Consider the following 25070-nt stretch of genomic DNA (forward strand, 5'->3'; position numbering starts at 1 on the left):
CATTTCCAAAGTAAAATAATCGATCTAAGAAAACATACAATCAAGTTTTGTTAATGTTTTTGTGCCTTTGTGTATCATCACTTGTGAGTTTAAATGATCAAAACAAATAAGAGCTGAGCAGACATGATGACCAGTACCATGATATTTGTGCATTGAAAAAAAAAAAACCTTTACGGAGGAGGAGGAGGAGGGTAGTGCAAATCTCACAATCACAACACGTGCAGTCATGAGTGAGACCTTTGGTCCCTTATTGTTGAAATGTGTAATAAATAACAATATTGCATCGCAGTATACAAAAATGTAAACAGTTTTCTTGAGAGAAATAACTTTGCTCCTGGTCCTTGTAAGTGCTAAAACAACAGGTAAGTGATGACTTTGATGAGGGTTCTTGGTTCTTTTCAAGTCATTGTTTATAGGTTGGTTGCGTCTCCGTCTCAGTGGCCCGTCACTCTCCGGATCCAGCCGCTGAAGGCGGACACTTTGGTGTACACGCCGGGCGAGCGTTGAGTCCTGCAGGCGTGACCCCAGGACGTGATCCCGTAAACCACCCAGCCGCCGCCGGGTCGCTCGCACACCAGCGGGCCGCCGCTGTCGCCGCGGCAACTGTCCACGCGCCGGGAATCCTGGGAGCTCCCGGCGCAGAGCATGCGACTGGTGAAGGCCCCGTGGAAGAGCTGCTGGCAGTGGCGGCGGGGCAGGAGGGCGATGGGCGCCTGCTGGAGGGTCTTGGAGTAGGATCGGCCTGAAACGAACATACAAAAAAAAAATCAGTAAAAGTTCAGCAAACATGAGTTACTGTACTAATGTAATTCAAATGTACATGTAAATATTCATGACGTTTGTTCATATTTGTACTGCAATTAAACTGTCGCCAGATTGCGGCCGTCATTGTGTACTACGCAGCTAAAGGGGAAATTGAAACGTGATGACTGAGGACGAGGGAATACAGTCGACTCCAGCAGCTTTTTAAAGCTGACAGTTGGACATATTTTTCATCATTTCCCTGACCGTTTTTTCAACAGCGATTTTTGTTCTCCTTGGCGAGTAGGTTTCCATTTTTGTTCCTCCTCTTCTCAGTGGATCCCACGACTTGCAGCCATGCCCGCCCTGAACTGTCTCTTTTATTTACGGGCTATTGTTGGACTTGAAATTGATACGGTAAATTATACATAATTTACTTTAACTAGAGTCATAGCTAAGTTTTTTTTTACCATATTTGGTTAACAGTTCAATAAAGTGTTCAAAAAACAAAATAACTGATTTGGAATTTTCAAATTTACATGTAAATATTCATGACGTTTGTTCATATTTGTACTGCAATTAAACTGTCGCCAGATTGCGGCCGTCATTGTGTACTACGCAGCTAAAGGGGAAATTGAAACGTGATGACTGAGGACGAGGGGATACAGTCGACTCCAGCAGCTTTTAAAAGCTGACAGTTGGACATATTTTTGATTTCTAAACAAATGAAAGCAGTTACGACAACATCAAGTACTACATATAGTAGTACTACATGTAGAAGTATTGTCCTTGCTCCTACAGTATCGGAATACAATATCATTCCCCTGTATTGTGATACGTTTCGCCAGATTCTTTCCAGTACACACCCCTACTGCACATCATTTTAAAGCGATCTAAGAAGTTAAAAGAAGTAAATGCTTCATGAAGCTCCATCAGGTGTCGCAACATTTCGAGCCGTCATGGGAAAGAACCTGATCGGATCGCAAAAACTTCCCTCTCCGAGGTCAAAGTTGTGTATTTGCTCGGTGTCATGAGAAGAAAGTCTTCGTAAAACGTTAAAAGGCCTTCGTCGTTTACACAAGCCGACACATTATATTTATTAGTATTTGTGTATTCTTCATAACTATATAAACTTTTATTTCCAAACGCCTGATGAAGCTTCATTTTAATTAGTAGAATGAAGAGAGAATACAGGGTGTATGCACTGAGGAACATGGTGAGGTTTGAATTTTGATTTTTAGCGATTCATTATTTCTGTCATGTCCCTCTTCCAGGGGTTATTATTTCGTATCATCGTTTCCTGCTCCTGCTGTGCTCTCTCTCTCTCTCTCTCTCTCTCTCTCTCTCTCTCTCTCTCTCTCTCTTTTGACAGTCGGCTCGGGCGCTGCTCTGCGAGATCTACCGCCCAGCTTGAAAACAGGAATCCTCTCTGATTTGGCGTTAGCACGTTGCCCTTGCTACCCTGGTAATTATTGCTACTGCCTGACTTCTTGGACTCCTGCCTTGAACTCTTTTTTCATCATTTCCCTGACCGTTTTTTCAACAGCGATTTTTGTTCTCCTTGGCGAGTAGGTTTCCATTTTTGTTTCTCCTCTTCTTCAGTGGATCCCGCGACTTGCAGCCATGCCCGCCCTGAACTGTCTCTTTTATTTACGGGCTATTGTTGGACTTGAAATTGTAGTTTTTGGACTGAAAAAAGGGACTCACTTACACTGCCACCATCTACTGGACATTCGTTGTATTGCACTGTGTTTTTGAATTAAATTGTTTTTTGTCACCTCAGCCATTGTAATTCTATTCTCTTCCGCATCTGGGTCACCTTGATAAGCAACTCAACTCAACGAGAATTTCATTGAAATGTTCGTAAAGGGTGTTAGAAAAAATTGATATGGTAAAATATACATAATTTACTTTATCTGAAAAAGTACTGTGTTGGTTTTTAAAAATAGATAGAGTCATAGCTAAGTTTTTTTACCATAGTTGGTTAACAGTTCAATAAAGTGTTCAAAAAACAAAATAACTGATTTGGAATTTTCAAATTTACATGTAAATATTCATGACGTTTGTTCATATTTGTACTGCAATTAAACTGTCGCCAGATTGCGGCCGTCATTGTGTACTACGCAGCTAAAGGGGAAATTGAAACGTGATGACTGAGGACGAGGGGATACAGTCGACTCCAGCAGCTTTTAAATGCTGACAGTTGGACATATTTTTGATTTCTAAACAAATGGAAGCAGTTACGACAACATCAAGTACTAGATATAGTAGTACTACATGTAGAAGTATTGTCCTTGCTCCTACAGTATCGCAATACAATATCATTCCCCTGTATTCTGATACGTATCGCCAGATTCTTTCCAGTACACACCCCTACTGTACATCATTTTAAAGCAAACAGTGCGATCTAAGAACTTCTAAGAAGTAATGCTTCATGAAGCTCCATCAGGTGTCACAACATTTGAAGCCGTCATGGGAAAAAACGCAAAAACTTCCCTCTCCGAGGTCAAAGTTGTGTATTTGCTCGGTGTCATGAGAAGAAAGTCTTCGTAAAACGTTAAAAGGCCTTCGTCGTTTACACAAGCCGACACATGCACACACAGTCAACACAACCGGCTGCTGGCTTTGTTCCCCGGCGAGGGAGTGTTGTTTTTACAAGTGTGTAGTCGAGCTGTGTGCGCCGAGTCGCTGTGATTAATGACAGCTGGAAGTAATTCAACCATCAGCGGCGAGTGTGACGTCACATGACAACAAAGTCAGCTGCGTCGCCCAAAAACTCTTCTGACCTTCTGACTCTCAATATTGTTTAAATTACACTGATGGTATCAACGGCTCAAGAATATTCATAGTGAGTAGAAAATTGAAGGATCTTTAAGTTGAATGTATAGATTTTCTTCTTTTTTTATATAACTATACATTTACTGCCATAACAATATTAACAAACACATTCTGATTGTTTGTATTTATGTCAAAATATTTTATCAGGGAAAATGATACCTTGATGGATCTACTGACTCCTTCAAGAAACTTCTTAAGACGTTTTTATTTGTTCAGGCTTTGCCTTGATTTTCTGGAACTCCTGTTGTGTTATCAGTTTTATCTTGACCTTTAAAATATATACTTTATTGAATATTGTTTTGATTGTTTAAGCGCTTTGTGACCCTGGTCTGGAAAAGCACTATATAAATAAAAATAACTTACTTACTTACTTACCTAAACCTTAATGAGGCACAGAAATCTGTTGCTTTTTTTTCAAAAACTGGGGGGAAAAGATCAAATCTTTTTTTCTTTTACCAATAATTCATTACATTGCAATTTAATTTTTACCAAAATTTGATAGAATCAATATAAAACACGCCTTCCCTGCGTATTACGATGATTAAGGTGAATCAAGTGATATTTCAATCGATTTTAATCTTTATTTAACTTTTAAATTGTAAAAATAAAATCCTTAAAAGTGATAGTTCAACAAAATTCTTACTCTTTTTTCTACTCACCCTAAAGTCGACTACAGGTTTGTATTATTTGTAGGGTAATCTGTTACTTTAAAGAGTTATTGACAAAATGTTTTGTTCATTTTAATGTAGCGATTTGAGCTCAGTTGTCTCCAAAAACACGCTTTAAAACATCCAAATACTGCTCGTCTGTAGCGTCCCTCTTGTATTGAAGCCTCAACAAGAGATATATATTTATATATCTATATTTTAGGAGAGTTTCTGGCAGTTGTTACAGAATAATAAACGTTGAAAACCAGAAGAACTCTGGGGGAATATAGCGAGCGCTTCCAGAGCTCACACAAGGGGAATCGCTACATTAAAATGAACATACATTTTTTACTTTAACTCTAAAATTGTTAAAATTGTAAGAAAAAGATGAATGACAAGAACAATGACAAATAAAGAGAAAGAACAAGATGATTGTATCATCTTGTTCTTGTTCTTATTTTATTTTGATTTAATTTTTATGAAAAATTGCTGTATTTGCTGTGGCTATTGGAAAAAAACAACTTCCCGAAAGAGACCTCCTGAGGGATCAATAAAGTTCTACCTTACCTTACCTTACCTTACCTTAAAAAGAGAGAAATGACTGTAAAGATAATCCAAACTTTTAATGAGTGAAGTTTGAATTTGGGGTGAACTAGCCTTTTTTAAATAACAAAACCCTACACAAGATGCATAGAAATGACAATGTAAAAAGTAGTTCACACATAAATAACAGACGTTAAAATAAAAATAAAAAACGATGTTACTTTCTGTCTATGCGAATTAAAAATGGTATTTTATAAAATCGCGAACAATCTGCCCTAGTTTTCAGTCTCAGAGTAAAGGCATCCCAAATCTCGACCGACCTGGTTCACGCCTTCATGCCGCTCACCTGTGTCTCCCCAGCCGGTGATGTGACAGTTGCTCGCCTGCTTCAACACTCGCTCCTTCTTCATGGGCAAACAGGCCGGCAGCACGTGGCGGCTGAACGACACGCATCCTCCGGGCTTCTGGCCGACGGCGCCCGGCGACAGGCGGACCAGGGCCAGGTCGTAGTCGTTGCTCTCGGGCCGGTAGCTCGGGTGAGGTACGATGTGGTCCACCCCGAACTCCTCCTCGTGCTCCTCCGGCACCAGAGAGTGGTAGTCGCCCACCCTCACTTTGTACTGCCTGGTGCTGTTGCCGTACCTGCGGTGAGATCGGAGACTCTTGACACTTCTGCACAAAAACACTGCTTCATGAAGCTTCATTGGTCCATCGCTGCACCGGATTTGATAATATCAATCAATATCAGTGTCTCCCTTTTGAAGGTGAAGGTTTCAAACACATTTATTTATCTTGTTATTTCCAAAGTGATAGTTAAACTGATAAAAAACTTATAATATTGAATTTTTTTCTCAGATCGAGGCTTCAATACAAGATCTCAGATGAGCAGAGTGGAGGTATTTGGATGTTTTTAAGTGTCTTTTTGGATAAAGATCAGGAGGACTGGCTCTGTGGTTGGAATGAAGCTGGACTCACTGGTGACAGTTGCTGAGAGGAGATCACTGAACAAACTACTGTCCATCATGGATGATGACAGTCATCCTCTGAACACTGTCATCAGTGAGCAGAGAAGCAGAATGAGTGCATGAATGCTCCTACCCAGGTGCAAAACAAATAGACTCAGGGACTCATTCATTCTTCGGGCTATTAAATTGTACAATTCTGAGTTCGGGGGCAGGAGTGGAGTGAGAGTATCTTGATGTTCTGTTCTATGTTAGTCTTTGTATCCTTTGTCTTTGTTGTTTTTCTTTGACCTATGTTCTTTGTCTTTATCTTTAGATTTAGATTGTGTCATCTTGTTCTTCCTCTTTATGTTCTTCTTCTTATTTTATTTTTTATTGTTTATGAAAAATTGATGGCTATTGGAAAAAAACAATTTCCCGAAGGAGACCTCCTGAGGGATCAATAAAGTTTTACCTTACCTTACCTTACCTTAAGATGAAGACGACTAAGCTTCAATCGCTACATTAAAATGAACAAACATTTTGCTCTATAAAAAGGAACAGATTACTCTAATAATAAACCCAACCCTTGGTCGACATGAGGGTGAGTAGAAAATGACTTTTTAATAATTTAAAAGAAGTTTTGATTGATATCTTATTATAAGACCTTTCAAGTCAAAACAGACAAATTAAAGATAATTTATTAGATAGATATTTATTTTATTTTTTAAGAATCTCTATAGAAAAGGAGATGTGATTTAGATTCACCTTATTATTATTTTTATTTATTTTTCATTGATTTATGGGCATGAAACGGCAACATTTATCAAAAGTTTATCGATAAGAACATTGAGAAATAATGTTTATATTCAAACATAATAAACATAATCAATAAATAAACATAAAGAGGCATATTTAATATTTAAAAACAGATGTCACTTTCAGGAATTCAGTTTTTTAATCATCTGTTTTCCTCTCACTGAAGTCATGAGGGGCCACATGGATAAATGTGCAAAGGCCCCCGGACTGAACGTTGTCCTGGCAGGCCGACAGAATGTGAGCTCCGGAGTATAAATAGAGTGAATCTACATGACCTGTGACGCATCTTAACGATCCAATGCTGTTGGCAGTCTAGTCTAGTCTGGAGCTGCTGGAGTTTGTTTGAGCACGAGGTCACAAAATGCTGCTGCAAATAATTGAGTTTTACCATTGAATAAATATGGAACCAGCAACTACACGTATACAGTAAAGAATCAAACTTTCAGACACAAATGATATTTCAAATGATATTTTCTTATCATTGAAAACACTATCGTGGTAAAAACAACAACAATGATTCATATAAAATAGCTTTAAACAGCTTTAAGGGAATTTTTTTTTTTTAAATAAACAATTTTAATGATAAAAACTGTGATTCTTACAATACAAATAGAAAAAAAGAAAATATTTTAAACGCAAACAGATGTTTTATAATAAAAAAGGATGTGAAAAAAAGATCTATGACCTGAATTGAAGTTCAAAGAATTCATACAAAGATTTCAAACGTACAAAAGTATTTTAATGACGTGTGCAGGCGAGCCATGAACGCTTTTACCTGCTCTGTGTTTTTTAGCACCGTAATTAAACTTTCACAGGCCATTACACGTTGGTAATGTTTCCCGTGTGTTTTACCTCTTTGATTCTTGATTCGTGACCCTCGCTGGAAGGGTGTGTCCGAGTGAGTTACCTCTTGAAACAGTGGGCCGAGGTGAGGACCCAGCAGCTCTCGATGAGCGTCGCTCCGCACACCAGCCGCCCGTCGCCGCGAGTTCCTCGCAGTCGGATCGCCGCCTGCCACGGCCAGCCGCCTCTTAGAGGAACACAAACATGACATCCTGTTTCAGACTCAAAAGTGTTTTCGTTTTTGAACTTTTAAGTTAATTGTGGGCAAGTTAGAAAGTAGTAATTCTTCATTTTCTAGCAATCTGACCTCCATCATCCTCCCTTTTTCCCTCCTCTATTTGTTCTTCTTTGCTGCATCCTTTGACCTTATTGCTTTTTTACCCTATAACTGCCACCTCCACCATGTCTGCACTTTCCTCTTAGTGCTTTCTGTCCAGCACTTTAAGAAATTGTCATTAAAATATATATATGTATTTTTTTATTTTATTTAGGTAAGCGGATTCATATATACTATACTATGTACTAAAATGTGAATTATTACATTATTTGAGATGTCCAAATAAGAGAGAGGTTCAAGATAAATGATGCTAAATGTACATATTTTTGAAAGTTGTTTAGAAAAAACTCTAAAAACTAATCTACCTCCAAAAAAATAAAAATGAATTTGGCATATTTCAAACTTGATTGAATTTGTTTGAACTTAAATACACAAACCCGATTTTTTTCATAATTATTAAAAGAAATTTATTTATATTGTTTCAGTTTTGGTGACAAAGTGTTATCAAATTTTGTTTGTAATGTTAATGGTTACTTTTTAAATTAAACATTCAATTGGTGCAATAATTCATCTGTTCATTAATAACCTGCGTGTAATTATACTGACATGTACTTACTGTTATTTCATATTAACATTATAATGTATATACTGTATATTTCATTTACATTATTTGAGATGTCCAAATAAGAGAGAAGTTCAAGATAAATTATGCTAAATGTACGTATTTTTCAAGTTGTTTAGAAAAAACTCTGCTAATCTACCTCCAAAAAAATAAAAATAAATTTAGAATATTCCAAACTTGACGGAATTTGTTTGAACTTAAATACACGAAACTCATTTTTTTCATAATTATTAAAATAAATATATTTATAATTTTTTGGTTTTGGTGAAAAGTGTAATCAAATTGTATTTGTAATGTTAATGGTTACTTTTTAAATTAAACATTCAATTGGTGAAATAATTCATCTGTTCATTAATAACCTGCGTGTAATTATACTGACATGTACTTACTGGTATTTCATATTCATATTATAATGTATATACTGTATGTTCGATTGTTTTTTTGTTTTTTTTTACTTGACCGAGACACTTAAGACTTTTATCCACTGTCTTCTACGATGTGAACAGTACGTCTATCCAGGTCCATTTTACCTCAACGAGTTTTCCCCTCCGATGATCCGGCGCTGTCGCTTGTGAATCAGTCTCAGACCGCAAATGGAGTCGGCCGACTCCCCTGAGACGAAATCAAGTTTTAAAGGTGAATGGAGGGAGAATGATTCGTAAACCAGGTGCTAGCGTACATCCTATAAATAATTGAGACGAATGAATGTGGTTTCATTCACTGGGATATAAAGAAAAAAGGGTCTTTTCGCAGAACTTTTCGGCTGGAAAAACGTGACGGCGTGTTTGTGAAGTGAGAGACGATGGTGTGCAGTTCACGTCGAACCACATGTGTGGGTAACAGATACTATTGTGAGTCTGTTTGACAGACGGCACTTTTTCATGTTTCTACCATCTGGAAAATTGTTTTTATAAATCCAGCAAATACTTCGGGCTGTTGGGTCACCCCTCGTTCATCATCTCTCGACCGATGAAAAGTGTTTAGTAAATATTTACTGAGAGTTGATTGAGTCCCGCGCTCACCTTTGACCTCTCTGGGGCCGGACTCTCTGTAGTCGCAGATGACGCCGGCGTCCTCGCTGTGGCGACAGTTGTGCGTTCCGGGCGCTTCCTTGATGCAGTCGGCCAACGAGCGCTCCTCGCCGCCGCACTTCACGTTGTCGGCGTGAATCTGACCCGTTCCTTCGCCGAAGTACGCCATGACGCGAGCCCTCGCCGCCCCGCTACAGGAAAACAAAGTTTGAATACATTTTCAATTTTGGGGTTTATTTGTCAATAATTGACCTTGTTGTGTTGTTTCTTTGTTTCACCTCTCGATCTGTTTTCTACTTTTGTAACACTTAAATATATTTAATATATATCATGTTTTTGAGTGGACTTCACCTAAAATTCTAACTTATTTCCTACTCACCCTCATGTCGACTAAGGGTTGTTTCCTCTCTGTCTATATTTGAGGATGGCGCCCGATTTTCTTCGTCCAAAAAGACAAACTTAAAAACATCCAAATACCTCCATACTGTTCATCTCTAACGTCCTTCTTGTAATCGCACCGAAACAAGAGAAATGGTTCAGAAAAGTATTAAAACAAACAAAATTTTAGGCTTATTTGTAGCAGAAGCTAAAATGCTAATATGCTACACGGACAGGAAACACTCCTTCTTTTTAGCTTCTGCTACAAACAAACTTAAACAAATATAAAGTTTTTTCACAACAACTTTTCATGTCGAGGCTTCAACACAACATGGACGTTACAGACGTGCAGTATGGAGGTGTTTAGATGTTTTTAAGTTTGTCATTTTGGATGAAGATAACTGAGCTCCAGTCGCTACATTAAAATTTACTTTATTGTTTATAAGTCTAAAAAGGAGCCGTTTACTCTGAATATAATCCCCACCCTTAGTCGACATGAGGGTCAGTAGAAAAAATCTCTTTAAGATAGTGATTCTCCCCCTGGTGGGCCGCGAAGGTATTGCAAGTGGGTGGCAAAATCGTTTCCAAAATGGTATCATTTTTTTGTGGGACGGTGGATGTAATATATAAAAATAAAAATACACATAATGTTTTAAATGTTAAAACGTGTTAAGGTAAAGGGATATTAAACATTTTCAAATATTATTTTCATTCTATTGTTTTTCCTTCGACAAGGAACAAGGACAAGGAAATGAGAACGCATTTTAAAGCCTTCGTATTTTAGGTCGGTTTGAGCCTTAAAAGTGGGCCCTGAATCGGAGAAGGTTGGGGACCACTGCTTTAAGAGACACGAGCCACAGCGGGTCCTTGTTGAGCTGTAACAACACCTGGAATAATATTTTTCTAAATAGGTCATTTCTAAGATATATATTGCACTTTTTTTTTAACGTGCATTGATTGGACTATAGAAATCAACTTCTCCCCGAGGGACTCTTGTTACATCTGGGTGTGAATAGACAAGTGATGAAGCTCTGTCCCTGTTATTGTTTGACATTCTCCGGGAATGACACAAGAGGTCACGGAGATTATCGACGTGGTCATGAGATCCCCGACAGTGATCATCAGAATAACCACACAGGGGATGCGTAGTGAAGATGTTTCCACCTTAAGACAGAGGTTGATCCATCGTCTGCGACTGATTTGTTTTTATGACCTTGGAGACGTTCAATGTGAACTCTGGGAGCTGTTTGTGATCACCACCTCAGCACCTCCAGCCAAACCCGTAACATCCCATTTTTTTTCCCTCCCTCTCAGTTGATCCAGTCCAGATGGAGCTTTATCTTCGCATCGATGCGTCACAAGTTTACGAAAAGATTGATGTACATGGATAAATTACAACATGGTTTCCCTTCATTATCAATTTGCAACTGTTTTCTTGAACGGATTTTACTAGAGTGGAGTTTGAAATTGCTTCAACGTGAATCCACGTCAACTTCGCCCCGAAAAGTCGCAAAAGTGGAAACAGACCCTGAGAAATAGACCGAGAAAGAGAAAAATTACGATGTCGACTCCGAAAGCCACCTGGAGATTCTATTTTACAGGAGGAACTGTCTGCAGGTGATTATATAGAAGTCGTGCAGACGAAACATGAAAAATGTTTTCTGTCCAACAATGTTGTCTTGATGGTTATTTAAACTGACATAATGTGACACATGGAAAATAAATCTTGAAAAGTTTCATGTTTTACACATGAGACGGACACGTATTTAATTCTTAACCTAAATGTACTTTTATATACAAGTTAGTTTCTTTGCCACTTTAAAAAATATATGTATATATATTTATTTAAATGCAAAAGTCTTTAAACCAGGGGTGTCAAACTCGATCTTACAAGGGCCCAAAATGTTTTAGCGAAATGGAAGAAACAGTGAAATCCTGCGAGATCCCAGAGCTAACTGAGGACGAGAGGATACAGTCAACTCTAGCAGCTTTTACAGCTGATGTTTGGACATGTTTTGTTTTCTAAACAGTACTAACAAATATATCATTCTTCCTATAGTATCACAACATCACAATAAATCGTATTGTTGCCTCTGTATCGTTATCCGTATCGTATCGCAAGTTTCTTGACAATACAAGCCACCATATACATAATTTATTTTCTTTCACAAGGGCAAAGATACTATTTAATGTGATAGTGTGTGAAGAATGCTTTATTTGTTAGTGCTGTTTTGAAACCAAAATATGTCCAAACATCAGCTTTAAAAGCTGCTGGAGTTGACTGTATCCTCTTGTCCTCAGTTAGCTCTGGGATCTTGCAGGATTTCACTGTTCCTTCCATTTTGTTTGGCCCACGTCTAAAACTGCTAAAACATTTTGGACACTTGTGCATTTGAGTTTGACAATCAGTAATCCGTATGGTATCGCAGTTTCTTGTCAAGAAACTTGCGACAGATACGTATAAAGTATATATATATATATATATATATATAAATATAAGGGGGTTGTATTTACAAGATACGATATGGATTACGATACAAGGGCAACAATACGATTTATCAATATATATTTGTAGTACTGTTTTGAAACCAAAATACGTCCAATATGTGGAGTTGACTGTATCCTCTTGTCCTCAGTTAGCTCTGGGATCTCACAGGATCTCATTGTTCCTTGTGTTCATTGTGTGTTTTTGTACCCACCCATATCCCATCTGTCGACACACCACTTCGGCATCACGATCGTTCCATCCATCATCACACACTGTCCCCCACTGGCCAGACAGGTAAATCTCCACCCGGCCTTCCCTGGGGCTTTCTCCACCCACAAGTCTCACTGGAACACCTGGACGACACACACATACATAGGATTGTCTTGAACAGATTCATATACATCCTCTGTACAAACTGAAACCCCCTCGAGCAACAGAGCACTTTGTGTTTCCACCGATCCGACACGTCTGCTGAATGCTAGTTATGTGCTCAAGTCTCCGTCACAGACGCAGCCAGTTTGACTTGAATCATAACAGTGTTTGACCAACTGTGACAGGATCAGATAATGCAATATCGTTGTCTCTCTTCTTCTGGCTTCTTATCGCAAAAGACAAGTTTGATTTCAATTCCATCAGATCTACGCTTCAGGTCTTAACGTTCGTCCGCCCCACATGCCGACAGCATAACAGACATAACTCCGGCGTCATTCCTAAAATGAGTGATAAGGGTTCGCCTGTGTTGACAGGAATTCTCTGATTAGCTTTGAGCGTTTAATTATGATCCATCAATGAAAGATTTGACAATAAGATTATAGGTTAATGTGCCAGTACTGCATTCATTTCCTCGTAGGAACAGGTTCCAACACCAATACTTCACTGTACATTAATGTAGCAAGTAATAAGTTTGTTTGACTATTAACCAAAAATGTATCAACAGTGGGGGGAATTGTTGCCGTAAATGATCATTAAAACCAAAATGCCAAAAGGAAACTGCAAAAGCCGGAACTGAACTGACTCCGACGTGGGGGACAATATTTCTGACGGACCAGTTGCATAAATGTAATGAACTAAAGTCAAAGTTTTTGGCCCTTGAATAGATTTCAAATGGCCCTGGGCTCAGAGAATGTAAAATAGATGAAAAAACAAAATGTATTTAATGTCAAACATTTTTATGACAATAACCCATGAGTAAATGAAGAAACCAAATACAGAATCTTGTCTAATCAGATATTTGTATCTGGACAAGACACCTTGTTTGGTCTCCTTTATTGTCGTTCACCGGTTGGACATGATCATTCCACATCATTCCCCCAATACTGAACTATTTTATTCTGTCTTTCTGTGAAAAAATAAGTGTTTGGGTGAAGATTAAAATGCTTAAATGTATTAAAAAACCCTTCAATGTCTGTTTATGTGTGGGTCCATTGTTTTGACAACCCTGGACCACACTATAGAAACATACCACCATTAAATCCGGTAGATTCACAGTAGAATGCAGGCGTCTTAAACTCAACTGTCCATTGGTAAGTTTTCCCTTCATCATCCAAATGTATTTTGCTAAAATGTATATATTTATCAACGTCAACATAACCTTTAACCCCAACATATCCCTTGTTTTGGGGCACCAGGTCACCTTGACCCAGAGACCCCACAAGGGAAAAATAAATCATTTGTTGTTTTTTTTACGTCTCATTTGTTCAAATCTTTCACGGATGTGTTTGTCTTTCGTCAGAATAATGGGTCTGGTCAGTTCCACTGTGGCTCAGTGTTGTTACATTGTGTACTTTTGCAATTGTTGCATCTAACGTGTTTAAAATAAAACACGTTTTCTCCAATTTTGTTTCTCTCAGACTTCCCTTTCATGCGATATGATATCGTTTCGAACGCTTTGATTTGCATCACTACCACCCACTAGTCATGAGGAATCGCTAAAAAATGTCGCTGCCGGTCGTGTTGATGCGTGTCAGTGTGTTTGGATGTGTTGCAGGGAGGGAAACGAGTGTTGATGTTTAATCTTTAGGAACACAAACACATTATTTCCTCCTGCAATTTGCACAAACAAAGATGTGGCGAAAGAGATCTCCTGTTCCGTGTTTATCACAGATCAATGAGGTTTCTTGGCATCCTTAAAAAAGAGGGGAAAGAGGGATTCACACGTTCACAAAGGCATAAGATAATCCGCAGATGTCTGAGCTTTATAATTCTTTACATGGGTGTTGGCAAGAACGGGGAGGTTTCTGGTTATCCTTCGAGGAACCTGAGAAGTGGAAAATACCACGAAGGTCAGCAGCAATCTCCTTCTGTTAACTCTGTTAACTTTAATTTATTTTAAAGGCGTCAACAGATTCTAAGCCTCAAATTAAAAACAGGATTCATTTTTGTCTTGAGGCTACAGATTCAGCTCTTACTGTTCTGGCATGTAGGAGTTGTTTGACTCGAGCAAAGAATATTTAATAAGGTGTGGTTCTCTGGCTTGCAGGATCATACTCATACCTCGTCTTTGATATATAACAACTGTTTTCATTTGATTGTACAAACCAATCTTTGCCTGTCTTTCCTTTTTTCTTTTTTCTTTTTTCCGCGGGTGTCGGTCGCATGAGCTAAAGGACAGCTGTGCCTCATACGACACCCTGCTTTAACTTAAACAGGATGTTGGCTCCTTCACTTTTAAGATGAAAACTAAGGGATTAATTTCAGTTCTACTGCACGAATTAAAAGCAGAAAAAATTCATTCATAGAAATGAAGTATAGTAATTATATTTTAACGACTGCAGGAGACGTAACCGAATATCCCAGTCGTCTTCTGGAAATGACGTTAATAAACCTATATATACGAGATTCCTCAACCTTTAAAGAAACAAATATCTCCATTTAAGACATAAAGAATTTGGATAAGGACAAATGGTAAGTAAGTAAGTAAGTAAGAAAATTTTATTTATTTAGCGAGACCAGGGTCACAAAGCGCTTAAACAATCAAAACAGTGTTCAATTAAGTATAAACTTTAAAGGTCAAGATAAAACTGATAACACAACAGGAGTTCCAGAAAATCAAGGAAAAGCCTGAACAAATAGAGACGTCTTAAGATGTTTCTTAAAGGAGTCAGTAGATCCATCAAGCGCAAAGAGAGAGGAAGATTGTTCCTTCATCCCAACTGGTGTCAGGATATTTAACTCTCTACTTTAAATATCCTGATGCTAATCCGTAGTGTGTTTTTCTTTTTCTTCTTGTGTGTTTTTATTTTTTTTTATTTTTTTTATTTTATTTTATTTTATTTTATTTTATTTTATTTTATTTTATTTTATTTTATTTTATTTTATTTTATTTTGTTAATAGTGTTAAATTTCTAATATTGTAAATAATTTGTATATTTTTAAGATCGTTTTTTTTTTATTATCTCTTTTATTATTTCTTTTTTTCCTTGCACTTTATTTTCATTGTGCTGTTGTAAAAGTGTGTTTCCCCTCTGGGGATGAATAAACATTTTCTATTCTATTCTATTCTATTCAAAGCGTAGCTGTTGAAAAAATGCTTAGAATTATGAGTGGGAGTTACAGGGTTAAAGAAGAACACTAGAGGTACCAAGGGGCTGATAAAAATAACGGTTGAGATGGAGTCTTACTGGACGGAGGTGCAGTACTGTCGCCGTCGGGTCTGCATATAACGTTCACATCTTCGTGATGCGTGCAGTCGTGACGGTGCCACTGGCCCTTGTTGCAGAGCAGCAAGCTCGGCTCTTTCCCCGTACAGCTCACGTCGTCCAGGATGATCGGACCGGGCCCCGCCCTGAAACGTGGCACCGGGGTGATGTCGAGGCCTTCCGATACAAGAGACTCCCCGGATCTAGACAAGAGAAAACCCAACAAAAAAAAATCCATTTTGGGTTTCTTAACAAGTCCCTCCGTGGTGAGAGATTACCTGTAGCCTAGTTGTCTGCAAACCACCTGCGTGTTTGAATCCGTCCAGCCATCGTCACACACCGTCCCCCATTGTCCTTTGTAGAAGACCTCCAGACGCCCCTCGTGGCTTCCTGCGCCGCCTGATAGCCTGACGGAGCCGTCTGAAAAATCAATCATTTGACTTCAACCACAGTTCATTTGAGATAACGCACAAGAAGAAGGATTATATTGAACTCTAACCCAGTTTTTCACACCTTCAAGTTCCCTTTTATGTGTCGAAGGCGAAGTTGCCCTAAACTTGTAGAAACTAAAGAATGGTTTCTTTGTCTTACTTGAGATTGAATTTCAGAAGAATCTGCAGTAAGAGTGAATCTCACAACGTAACTATTGTGACACTGTAGTAGTTTAACGCTTACACTGATGGAATCATCAGGTCACGTCGTTTCCAGTTGTATTTCTGGCTGTGGAAGTGATTTTTTTTTAAATGGTAAACATTTAAACCAACATTTAATTATTACAGATATTCACAATAACGTTTTTGGGCGGGTCTTTATTTCTTCATTGTTTCTGCCAATAGTTGGGATCAGCTCAAACTAATATAACAAGTTACAAGTGACAATAAGTAAGTAACTAAGTATTTTTTATTTGTATAGCGCTTTTCTAGACCAGGGTCACAAAGTGCTTAAACAATCAAAACAATATTCAATAAAGTATATACTTTGAAAAAATGAAAACCAATAAGCTTTCTGACCAAAATAAACAAGATCTATTCACATCCTGACTCAACATACACAAGATCTATTCTAATAAAGGAAGGTTTTCAAGGCGGCTTCAAGGCAGGTATTTGAAATCACAAATTAAAATAATATAAAAAAGAAAACCAAAAATGAACATGGTAAAATGATGATTTCAGCTATAAAATGTAATTGAGTCTCATAAACAGGAATTTATAAAAATGGCATGAGCATCTTGGATCTGAGGCTTCATTGATTTATTTGCTTTTGAAAAAAGTTGATCCATTAACATGAAAAAATAAAATTCCATAAAATATATTTAATATTGTTGACTCTCTACAGCTATATACAGTAATACCTTTGATTTTAACATTTTTGAGTGGAAAAAAACGTTTTCTTGGACGTCCTACAGCTTGTATTTACCAAGCACACGTGGTGCAAGCATGAGCATGTTGCTAAAGCGAGTAGATATCACAAGCACATGGAGTGACATGTACACCAGAAACACGAGGTGGTGCCAATCGTAGAGCGATATCGGAGTTAAAGGCGGAACTTTTATCATTTGGGAAATCGATAGTTCATGCTCTAAAAATTAACCGAGTCAAATCCTGTGGAAAGAAAAAAATAATGAGTTTTTTTTTTTCTGACTGTGAATAAAGGCAGGTCTGATCACAGTCTGGACACAGATAATTCCATTAGGTGTCTCTGTAATGATGATCTCGTTGCATGCACGGTTGTACGTGTGACATTTCTTCAGTCTCAGATAGCACCATCGTAAACGACCCACTTTAAATAGCATTAAATACATTTTTAAATGAAAAAGAAATGACATTTTTGAAGTATAAGCATCAAAATAATTGTTGTCCGTCTCAAGTATTTGTGCCCGAGGAAATGTTTTCTCTAAACTTAGAGACTTAACCTTATGTCAGGGTCAAGGTGACCCGAAGGCCAGAAAACAAACGTGTTTGTGGTATCCCCTGTTTTGCCTCTGGGTCAAGGTGAACGACCTTAACCAATGCATATGTATTTATGGAAGCCAGGGAGGTCGTTCACCTTGACCTAAAGGCATCACAAGGGATACCACAAACACATTTGTTTTCCGCCCCTCGGGTCACCTTGACCCTGAGATAGGGTTAAATCTTTCAGAGGAGTTTAGCGAAAACATTTCCTCTGGTTTTTCCTTGTGATGCCTTTAGGTCAAGGTGAACGACCTCCCTGGCTTCCATAAATACATATGCATTGGTTGAGGTCGTTCATCTTGAGCCAGAGGCAACACAAGGGATACCACAAATTTGTTTTTGGGGCCTTCGGGTCACCCTGACCCCGAGATTACCCAAGGGTTAAGCAGGGCTGCTTCCACAAACTACAGATTAACTCAAAAAACATCAACATTTCTGCGACGAGTTCTGAATCCGACGCTCAGATTTCGTCGACCTACCCGTGAGAGGGTTACAGGAAACGCCGGCGTCTTCAGAGTGACGACAGTTGTGGCCCCCCCAGGCACTTTTGGAGCACTGATCCAGACTCAGCTCGTTGCCCGTGCACGCCACCTCATCCAGCCACACCTGACCGGAACTTTTTCCAAAGTGCGCCCGGCCCCACGCCCTCGCCACGCCACTGCAACAGAAATAAAATGAGCTACCTTCAAGGTCATTCATTCACCCCCCCAACCCCCAGTTATAGCAAAGCATTCTAGAACATTGACATAAGAAGTGTTGTGCGGCTCAATAGCTCTGCGGTCGCGCGGAAACAATGAGCCTGATTCAGTTCAGAGAGCCAGATGTTCTTTTACGGCTCGCTCATCTCTCGCTGAATTCAAAGAATACTTGTCATACTCGAGGGCAAGGAATCTGAGGGAGAGAATTTTTCCCTGTCCCACATGGAGGGCGATTCATGCAGTCGCCGGAATTATTGTGCATTTTAAATCGACAAATGATTTGCGTGTGGCCCCCCTGTGGGACCCCCCTTCACCTCAACCCCAGCTGTCGACACACGACTTCGGCATCACTGTCATCCCACTGGTCGTCGCATATGGAACCCCACTGGCCCGCGTGGAAGACTTCCACCGTGCCCTCTGACCCGGTCTGACCTCCGGTGAGGCGTATCAGGAGTTTCACCGCCGCTGTAATAAAAACAGTTATTTGCATCATCGGTTCTGGGTTGGAGTCTTAGGAAGACGTACCCTTTTCTTCAGTGCACGTCACCGCTGCAGCTCGGTTGCACTCGCCTCCGTTCCAAGGGGTCTTGCCGCAGTGAAGGAGGTCCGGCTCGCGTCCCTCGCAATGGACGGCGCTCCAGTGGAGCTTGAACGACCCGGGACGGAACAGGGGAACCTCACGTGCACGGCCCGAGGAGCTGAGGAAGAAATGGAGGATCAAGACTAGACCCCGACATCAGGGTTGATCTTACATCAAAGTTCTGACACCCGCACGGCAGCCCTGATGTTTCTACTCGGGGTTTCGAACGAGCTCCTCTCTCTAACATGTGGCTGACATTTGCTCTTTCCTTCTGCCGCCGGTGTGTGTGAATACAAGCATGTGTTTGTGTCGGCATGCCTGAAGGGTGATTGGCAACATAAACGTGTGTGTGTGTGTGACGGATTTTTCCAAGTGATTATGATTGAATACCGGAGAGAGTGAAATTACAGGTCTGTTATTTAATTAGAGGGTGATGAGGATATTCTTAAAAATATACAGAAGTGAATAGTGTGTTAGTAGTGTGTTTATGCTGTGGTGTGTTGGGGTGGGAATGTGTCCAGGAGGAGTGTCAACAGGTTGATCAGGAGGGCTGGCTCTGGGGTTGACATGAAGCTGGACTCACTGGTGACAGTTGCTGACAGGAGATCACTGGACAAACTACTGTCCATCATGGATGATGACAGTCATCCTCTGAACACTGTCATCAGTGAAGCAGATGGAGCATGAATGCTCCTCCCATGATGCAACACTAATAGACTCAGGGACTCATTCCTTCCTTGTGCTATTAGACTTTATAATTTGTTATTCATTTTGGGGGCAGGCGTTGATTTGTCAAGATATTGACTAAAGACTACGTTATCTTAATAATAAAAAGAACTACAAGAATAAATAAATATTAGTTTTTGATTCATTTGTTGGCTTTAATTTGGTGCCTAAATTTCACTTTTAGTCTAATTTGACCTCTGTAAAATGTACCTTTTGGTTAAAATGTGTAGACCGATTATTTATCGATGTATTGTTTACCACTGTTGTGCTTTCTTTTAACAACATTTCAATAATGGTGCACTAACAGTTTGACATGTTTAAAAATGTTTTTGTACATTTTGCAATGACAATTAACATTTTATTTAAAATTAAAGTCATGACAGTAGGGGTCGGAATTTGCAAGGATCTGGCGATATGGTATTGTGATACTGTAAGAACAAGGTTATACTTTTTACGAGTACTTGACTCTGGTGTTGAAGAATTTATAGACGACATGAGGGTTTAAAAGCTGCTCGAATCGACTGTATCCTCTCATCCTCAGTTATCACTAGGATCTTGCGTGATGTCATTGCTGCCCGGGATTTAATTGCAGCACAAAAATGAACAAACGCTGTGAATATTTGCATGTTAATTGTAAATAAAAAGTCAAATTATGAATAAATATTATTTTGCACCTTTTATTTAAATATAAAACATAAATTAACTATGGTAAAAATGAAATTTAAATAAATGTTTTGGCACCATATAAACAGTTTAAAAGTATTAGATAAAACTGATTTATACTTCATCGTGAAATAAACACTTGAAATTGTGGAATAACCCACATGTAGTGAAATCTTGTTGCAATTGTTGTATTTAATCTCTAAATAGAGGTGGTGTTCAGTTCATCATTTCCGTTGAAGATAAGAGAAAAGGCAGGTGAGGGACAAAGAAAGTGACAGTAAATAGCTGCAGCACTGAAAGTATTTAAATACCAGGATGGAATGAAGGGCAGGAATGTGAGGGTCACAGAAGATATGTGTGCGAAGGCTGCGACGGGAAGAATCCGTCAATATGTTCATGTTTTAGTGAAATTCTTGCTCGTTCACGTAGAGTTTCCACCGTGCTGCTGGCACCATCTGTCCGGAATTTCTCTTCTCAAACTCAAAAAGCGTTTTATGGGAGAGCGTGACATTTTTAACCGACACATGTGTGAGGAAAAAAACAACAAACACATGTGACACATGTGTCCGGCCTTACCCTCTCCCCAGTTGCCTGCAGACCACAGCGGCGTCCTCGTCCTGCCAGTTGTCGGCGCACACGGACCCCCATTCTCCGCCCAGGTAGACCTCCAACCTGCCGTCCAGCTTGGAGCGTCCACCCTGCAGACGCACTGAACCTGGTACAAGAACAAAACTTTCTTTTTTGTTCACCCTTTAGCCAGGTCTCGACGTTTTAAACTGATGATATATGTATATTTATTATGAGGCATTTTGAAAACAGGATAGATGGAGTGAATACATGAGGTGTGGGACTTGGATTCCTCTCACAATATTCATCTTGGCTGGATGTAACTTCATTTATCAGTCCATCGCGCTCCCAAAATATGTTGAATAGAGTATTCAAGACTTAAAAAAGTGGTCTTGAGGATTTACCTAAAGCAATTCAAATCAAATATTTGAGCCAAACCATCAACTCAAAAAGATTCGACAAGGACACTCATCATGGTCTTTTAACGTGGAAAAGAAAACCAAAAACAAATCCAAACTTCACTCGTTCTCCTTGATGTACACCCAAGTATCACCACAACCATGGTTCAAATGCCATTTATTGACTTTGACTCAGCAGCGACTCTTCAGCTTTTAATACAATTTTTCTTTGATCTATGTTCTTTATCTTTAGGATTAGACTTAGATTGTAAGTAAGTAAGTAAGTAAGTAAGTAATATTTATTTATATAGCGCTTTTCGAGACCAGGGTCACAAAGCGCTTAAACAATCAAAACAATACTCAAAAAAGTACATACTTTAAAGATCAAGATAATACTGAGAACAACACAGGAGTTCGAGAAATTCAAGGAAAAGCCTGAACAAATAGAAACGTCTTAAGATGTTTCTTAAAGGAGTCAGTAGACTCCATCAAGCGCAAAGAGAGAGAAAGATTGTTCCAAAGCTTAGGAGCAACAGCCTGAAAAGATTTCTCTCCTCTGGTCCTGAGCCGTGTCCGAGGAACCATAAGTAGATTCTGATCCACAGACCTCAGAGCCCGAGCTGGGGTGTAAGGCTGGATCAGATCACTGATGTAAGGAGGAGCCTGACCATGAATAGCTCTGAAAGTAAGAACCAGAATTTTAAAGTTGATCCTGAAAGAAACTGGAAGCCAGTGAAGAGTTTTAAGGACCGGAGAGATGTGAGTTCTTCTACTTGAGCGAGTCAGAATTCTCGCTGCAGAGTTCTGAATTAACTGCAGGCGAGACAGCTCCTTCTTGTTAAGACATGAAAACAAACTGTTGCAATAGTCCAGACGAGAAGAAACAAACGCATGGATTACAAGCTCCAGATCATGTTCCGACAACATTTTCCTAAGTTTAGAGATTTTTCTCAGTTGAAGGAAACAGTTTCTGGTCAGTTTTCTGCAGTGTTGAACAAGAGACATGTCTTTATCAAATACAACACCCAGGTTTCTCAGGCTCATTTTGACAGACTGACCTAAGTCACCCAAGTACTGACTCAACCCTGGAATCTTGTCATCAGGAGCAATCACCATTGTTTCAGTTTTGTCCACATTTAGCTGTAAAGTGTTTTCACTCTGATTTCTAGCAAACAATTGACGAAGCTGTTCAGCCTCTGGGGCTCAGTTGGATCAAAAGAGCAGTAGAGCTGGATGTCATCAGCAAAAATGTGATAAGAAAAAAAGTAAGTTAGTAAGTAAGTAATTTTTATTTGTATAGTGCTTTTCCAGACCAGGGTCACAAAGCGCTTAAACAATCAAAACAATATTCAATAAAGTATATATTTTAAAGATCAAGAACACAACAGGAAAATCAAGGAAAAGCCTGAACAAATAAATATGTCTTAAGATTGTATCATCTTGTTCTTTTTCTTTATTTCTCTTTGTTCTTGTTCTTATTTTATTTTATTTTTTTATGAATAATTGCTGTATTGCTGTGTTCTAATTGGACAAAAACAATTTCCCGAAGGAGACCTCCTGAGGGATCAATAAAGACCTACCTACCTACAATATAAATCTTGTCAAAAAGAGCCAAAAAACATCAACATGTAAGTAAGTAAGTCATTTTTATTTGTATAGCGCTTTTCCAGACCAGGGTCACAAAGCGCTTAAACAATCAAAACAATATTCAATAAAGTATATATTTTAAAGATCAAGATAAAACTGATAACACAACAGGAGTTCCAGAAAATCAAGGAAAAGCCTGAACAAATAAAAACGTCTTAAGATGTTTCTTAAAGGAGTCAGTAGATCCATCATATCTGTCTATCTATCTATCTATCTATCTATCTATCTATCTATCTATCTATCTATCTATCTATCTATCTATCTATCTATGTATCTATCTATCTATCTATCTATCTATCTATCTATCTATCTATCTATCTATCTATCTATCTATCTATCTATCTATCTATCTATCTATCTATCTATCTATCTATCTATCTATCTATCTATCTATCTATCTATCTATCTATCTATCTGTCTGTCTGTCTGTCTGTCTGTCTGTCTGTCTGTCTGTCTATTCAATTCAATTCAATTTTATTTAAAGTGTCTTATCATAACAAAGTTATCTCAAGACACTTTACAGTTGAAGTAAGACTATAGTGGAAAAAGCGACTAAATGGTTTAAAAAAACAACGTTTATTTCAGTGTGATTTGATTTTAGTGCATCTTAGTTTTTCACATAAAAATATTCTCTAAATCCTTTCGATGAGTTTGCTCTGCTTTTTTAGTATTATTATTATTATTATTGTGACAAAAAATAATATCCATTAAATCCTCATTTGTTGACATTTTCATCCCATTTGCTTACCTTGTTTACAGTCACAGTAGCCCCAGTCCACTCGTCCTTTGTGGTTCCTGAAGAAGCACCAGGGTCGGATCCTGCCGTCCGGGTTGCGGCACCGGTTGTGTTCCCCGACCCCTCTGCCCGGGTGTCGCTCCACGAAGCCGGCCGCCTCGGTCCAGTTGGCGCAGAGCGCTCCGGACTCCGTGACGTCGATCGCGCCCCGGTACGAGCCGTCCCCGCGCACGCACGCACTGAATGAACACGTGCAGCGATGGGTGGAAAGAAGAATCACGAGAGGAAAGAATGGAAGCGTCAGATGCATGGTCGGGTTTTTGGGGTGGGTGAGAGACAGGAGAGATGTGGGAGATCCAGACTGGAGAGACGGACTCGGTCTCTCTCCTGAGGGGGAGAGAGAGAGGGAGGAGAGGAGAGGAGAGGGAGGAAACTACATCATCGAAGGTGTCATTCATTTTTTTTCACAATACATGGCTTTACAATCTTATATTGTCGTTTAATCCAGCAGATTATAATTATTATTATTTATTTATTTTAATATTAATGGAATTTAAAAATGGGAAGCTGCAGCTATTTGTATGAAAACTTAATAAATACAAACTTTAAATAACTGATGAGAACTTGATTTAATGACATTTTAAAACCAAAATCGTTTCACTTTAAACATTCTCACAAAAAAAAACGTAAAACATTTTTATGTTTTGAAGATGTCTTACCAGGGTCCCAACAACCATGATAACAATTATACAATTAATATGAATAATAACAACATTAATATTAATATGTGGGATCCATGCCCGTGGTGTTTTATTTAAATGAAAGATAATAACAGACGAGATAGATAGATAGATAGATAGATAGATAGATAGATAGATAGATAGATAGATAGATAGATAGATAGATAGATAGATAGATAGATAGATAGATAGATAGATAGATAGATAGATAGATAGATAGATAGATAGATGGATGGATGGATGGATGGATGGATGGATGGATGGATGGATGGATGGATGGATGGATGGATGGATGGATGGATGGATGGATGGATGGATGGATGGATGGATGGATGGATGGATGGATGGATGGATGGATGGATGGATGGATGGATGGATGGATGGATGGATGGATGGATGGATGGATGGATGGATGGATGGATGGATGGATAGATAGATACCCCTTTCCATAAGTATATAATTGTTGTTTGAGTGCCATTTTTATATTTGTTTATGTAATGTCCAGAGGGATTAATAAATTACATTATATTATCTATTTCACAAATTTACAGTTTTGT

The 25070-nt window shown here is 38.8% G+C and overlaps 1 protein-coding gene across 1 annotated transcript; it reads right to left on the reverse strand.

Moving 5' to 3' along the window:
* Nucleotides 1–24123, reverse strand: prss12 (serine protease 12). The gene is made up of 13 exons (XM_087806408.1): nt 23786–24123; nt 21002–21140; nt 18982–19154; nt 18771–18921; nt 18238–18416; nt 16085–16226; nt 15789–16009; nt 12380–12521; nt 9294–9493; nt 8802–8883; nt 7437–7559; nt 5116–5411; nt 1–742 (listed from the first exon to the last, which is right to left on the reverse strand). The coding sequence occupies exons 1-13, from the start codon at nt 24081–24083 to the stop codon at nt 435–437; spliced, it is 2454 nt and encodes an 817-aa protein (XP_087662534.1). The 5' UTR covers nt 24084–24123; the 3' UTR covers nt 1–434.
* Between the last annotated feature and the right edge of the window lie 947 nt (nt 24124–25070).

Source organism: Callionymus lyra, chromosome 1, assembly GCF_982586985.1.
Source record: "Callionymus lyra chromosome 1, fCalLyr1.hap1.1, whole genome shotgun sequence".
NCBI classification, from domain to species: Eukaryota; Metazoa; Chordata; class Actinopteri; order Syngnathiformes; family Callionymidae; genus Callionymus; species Callionymus lyra.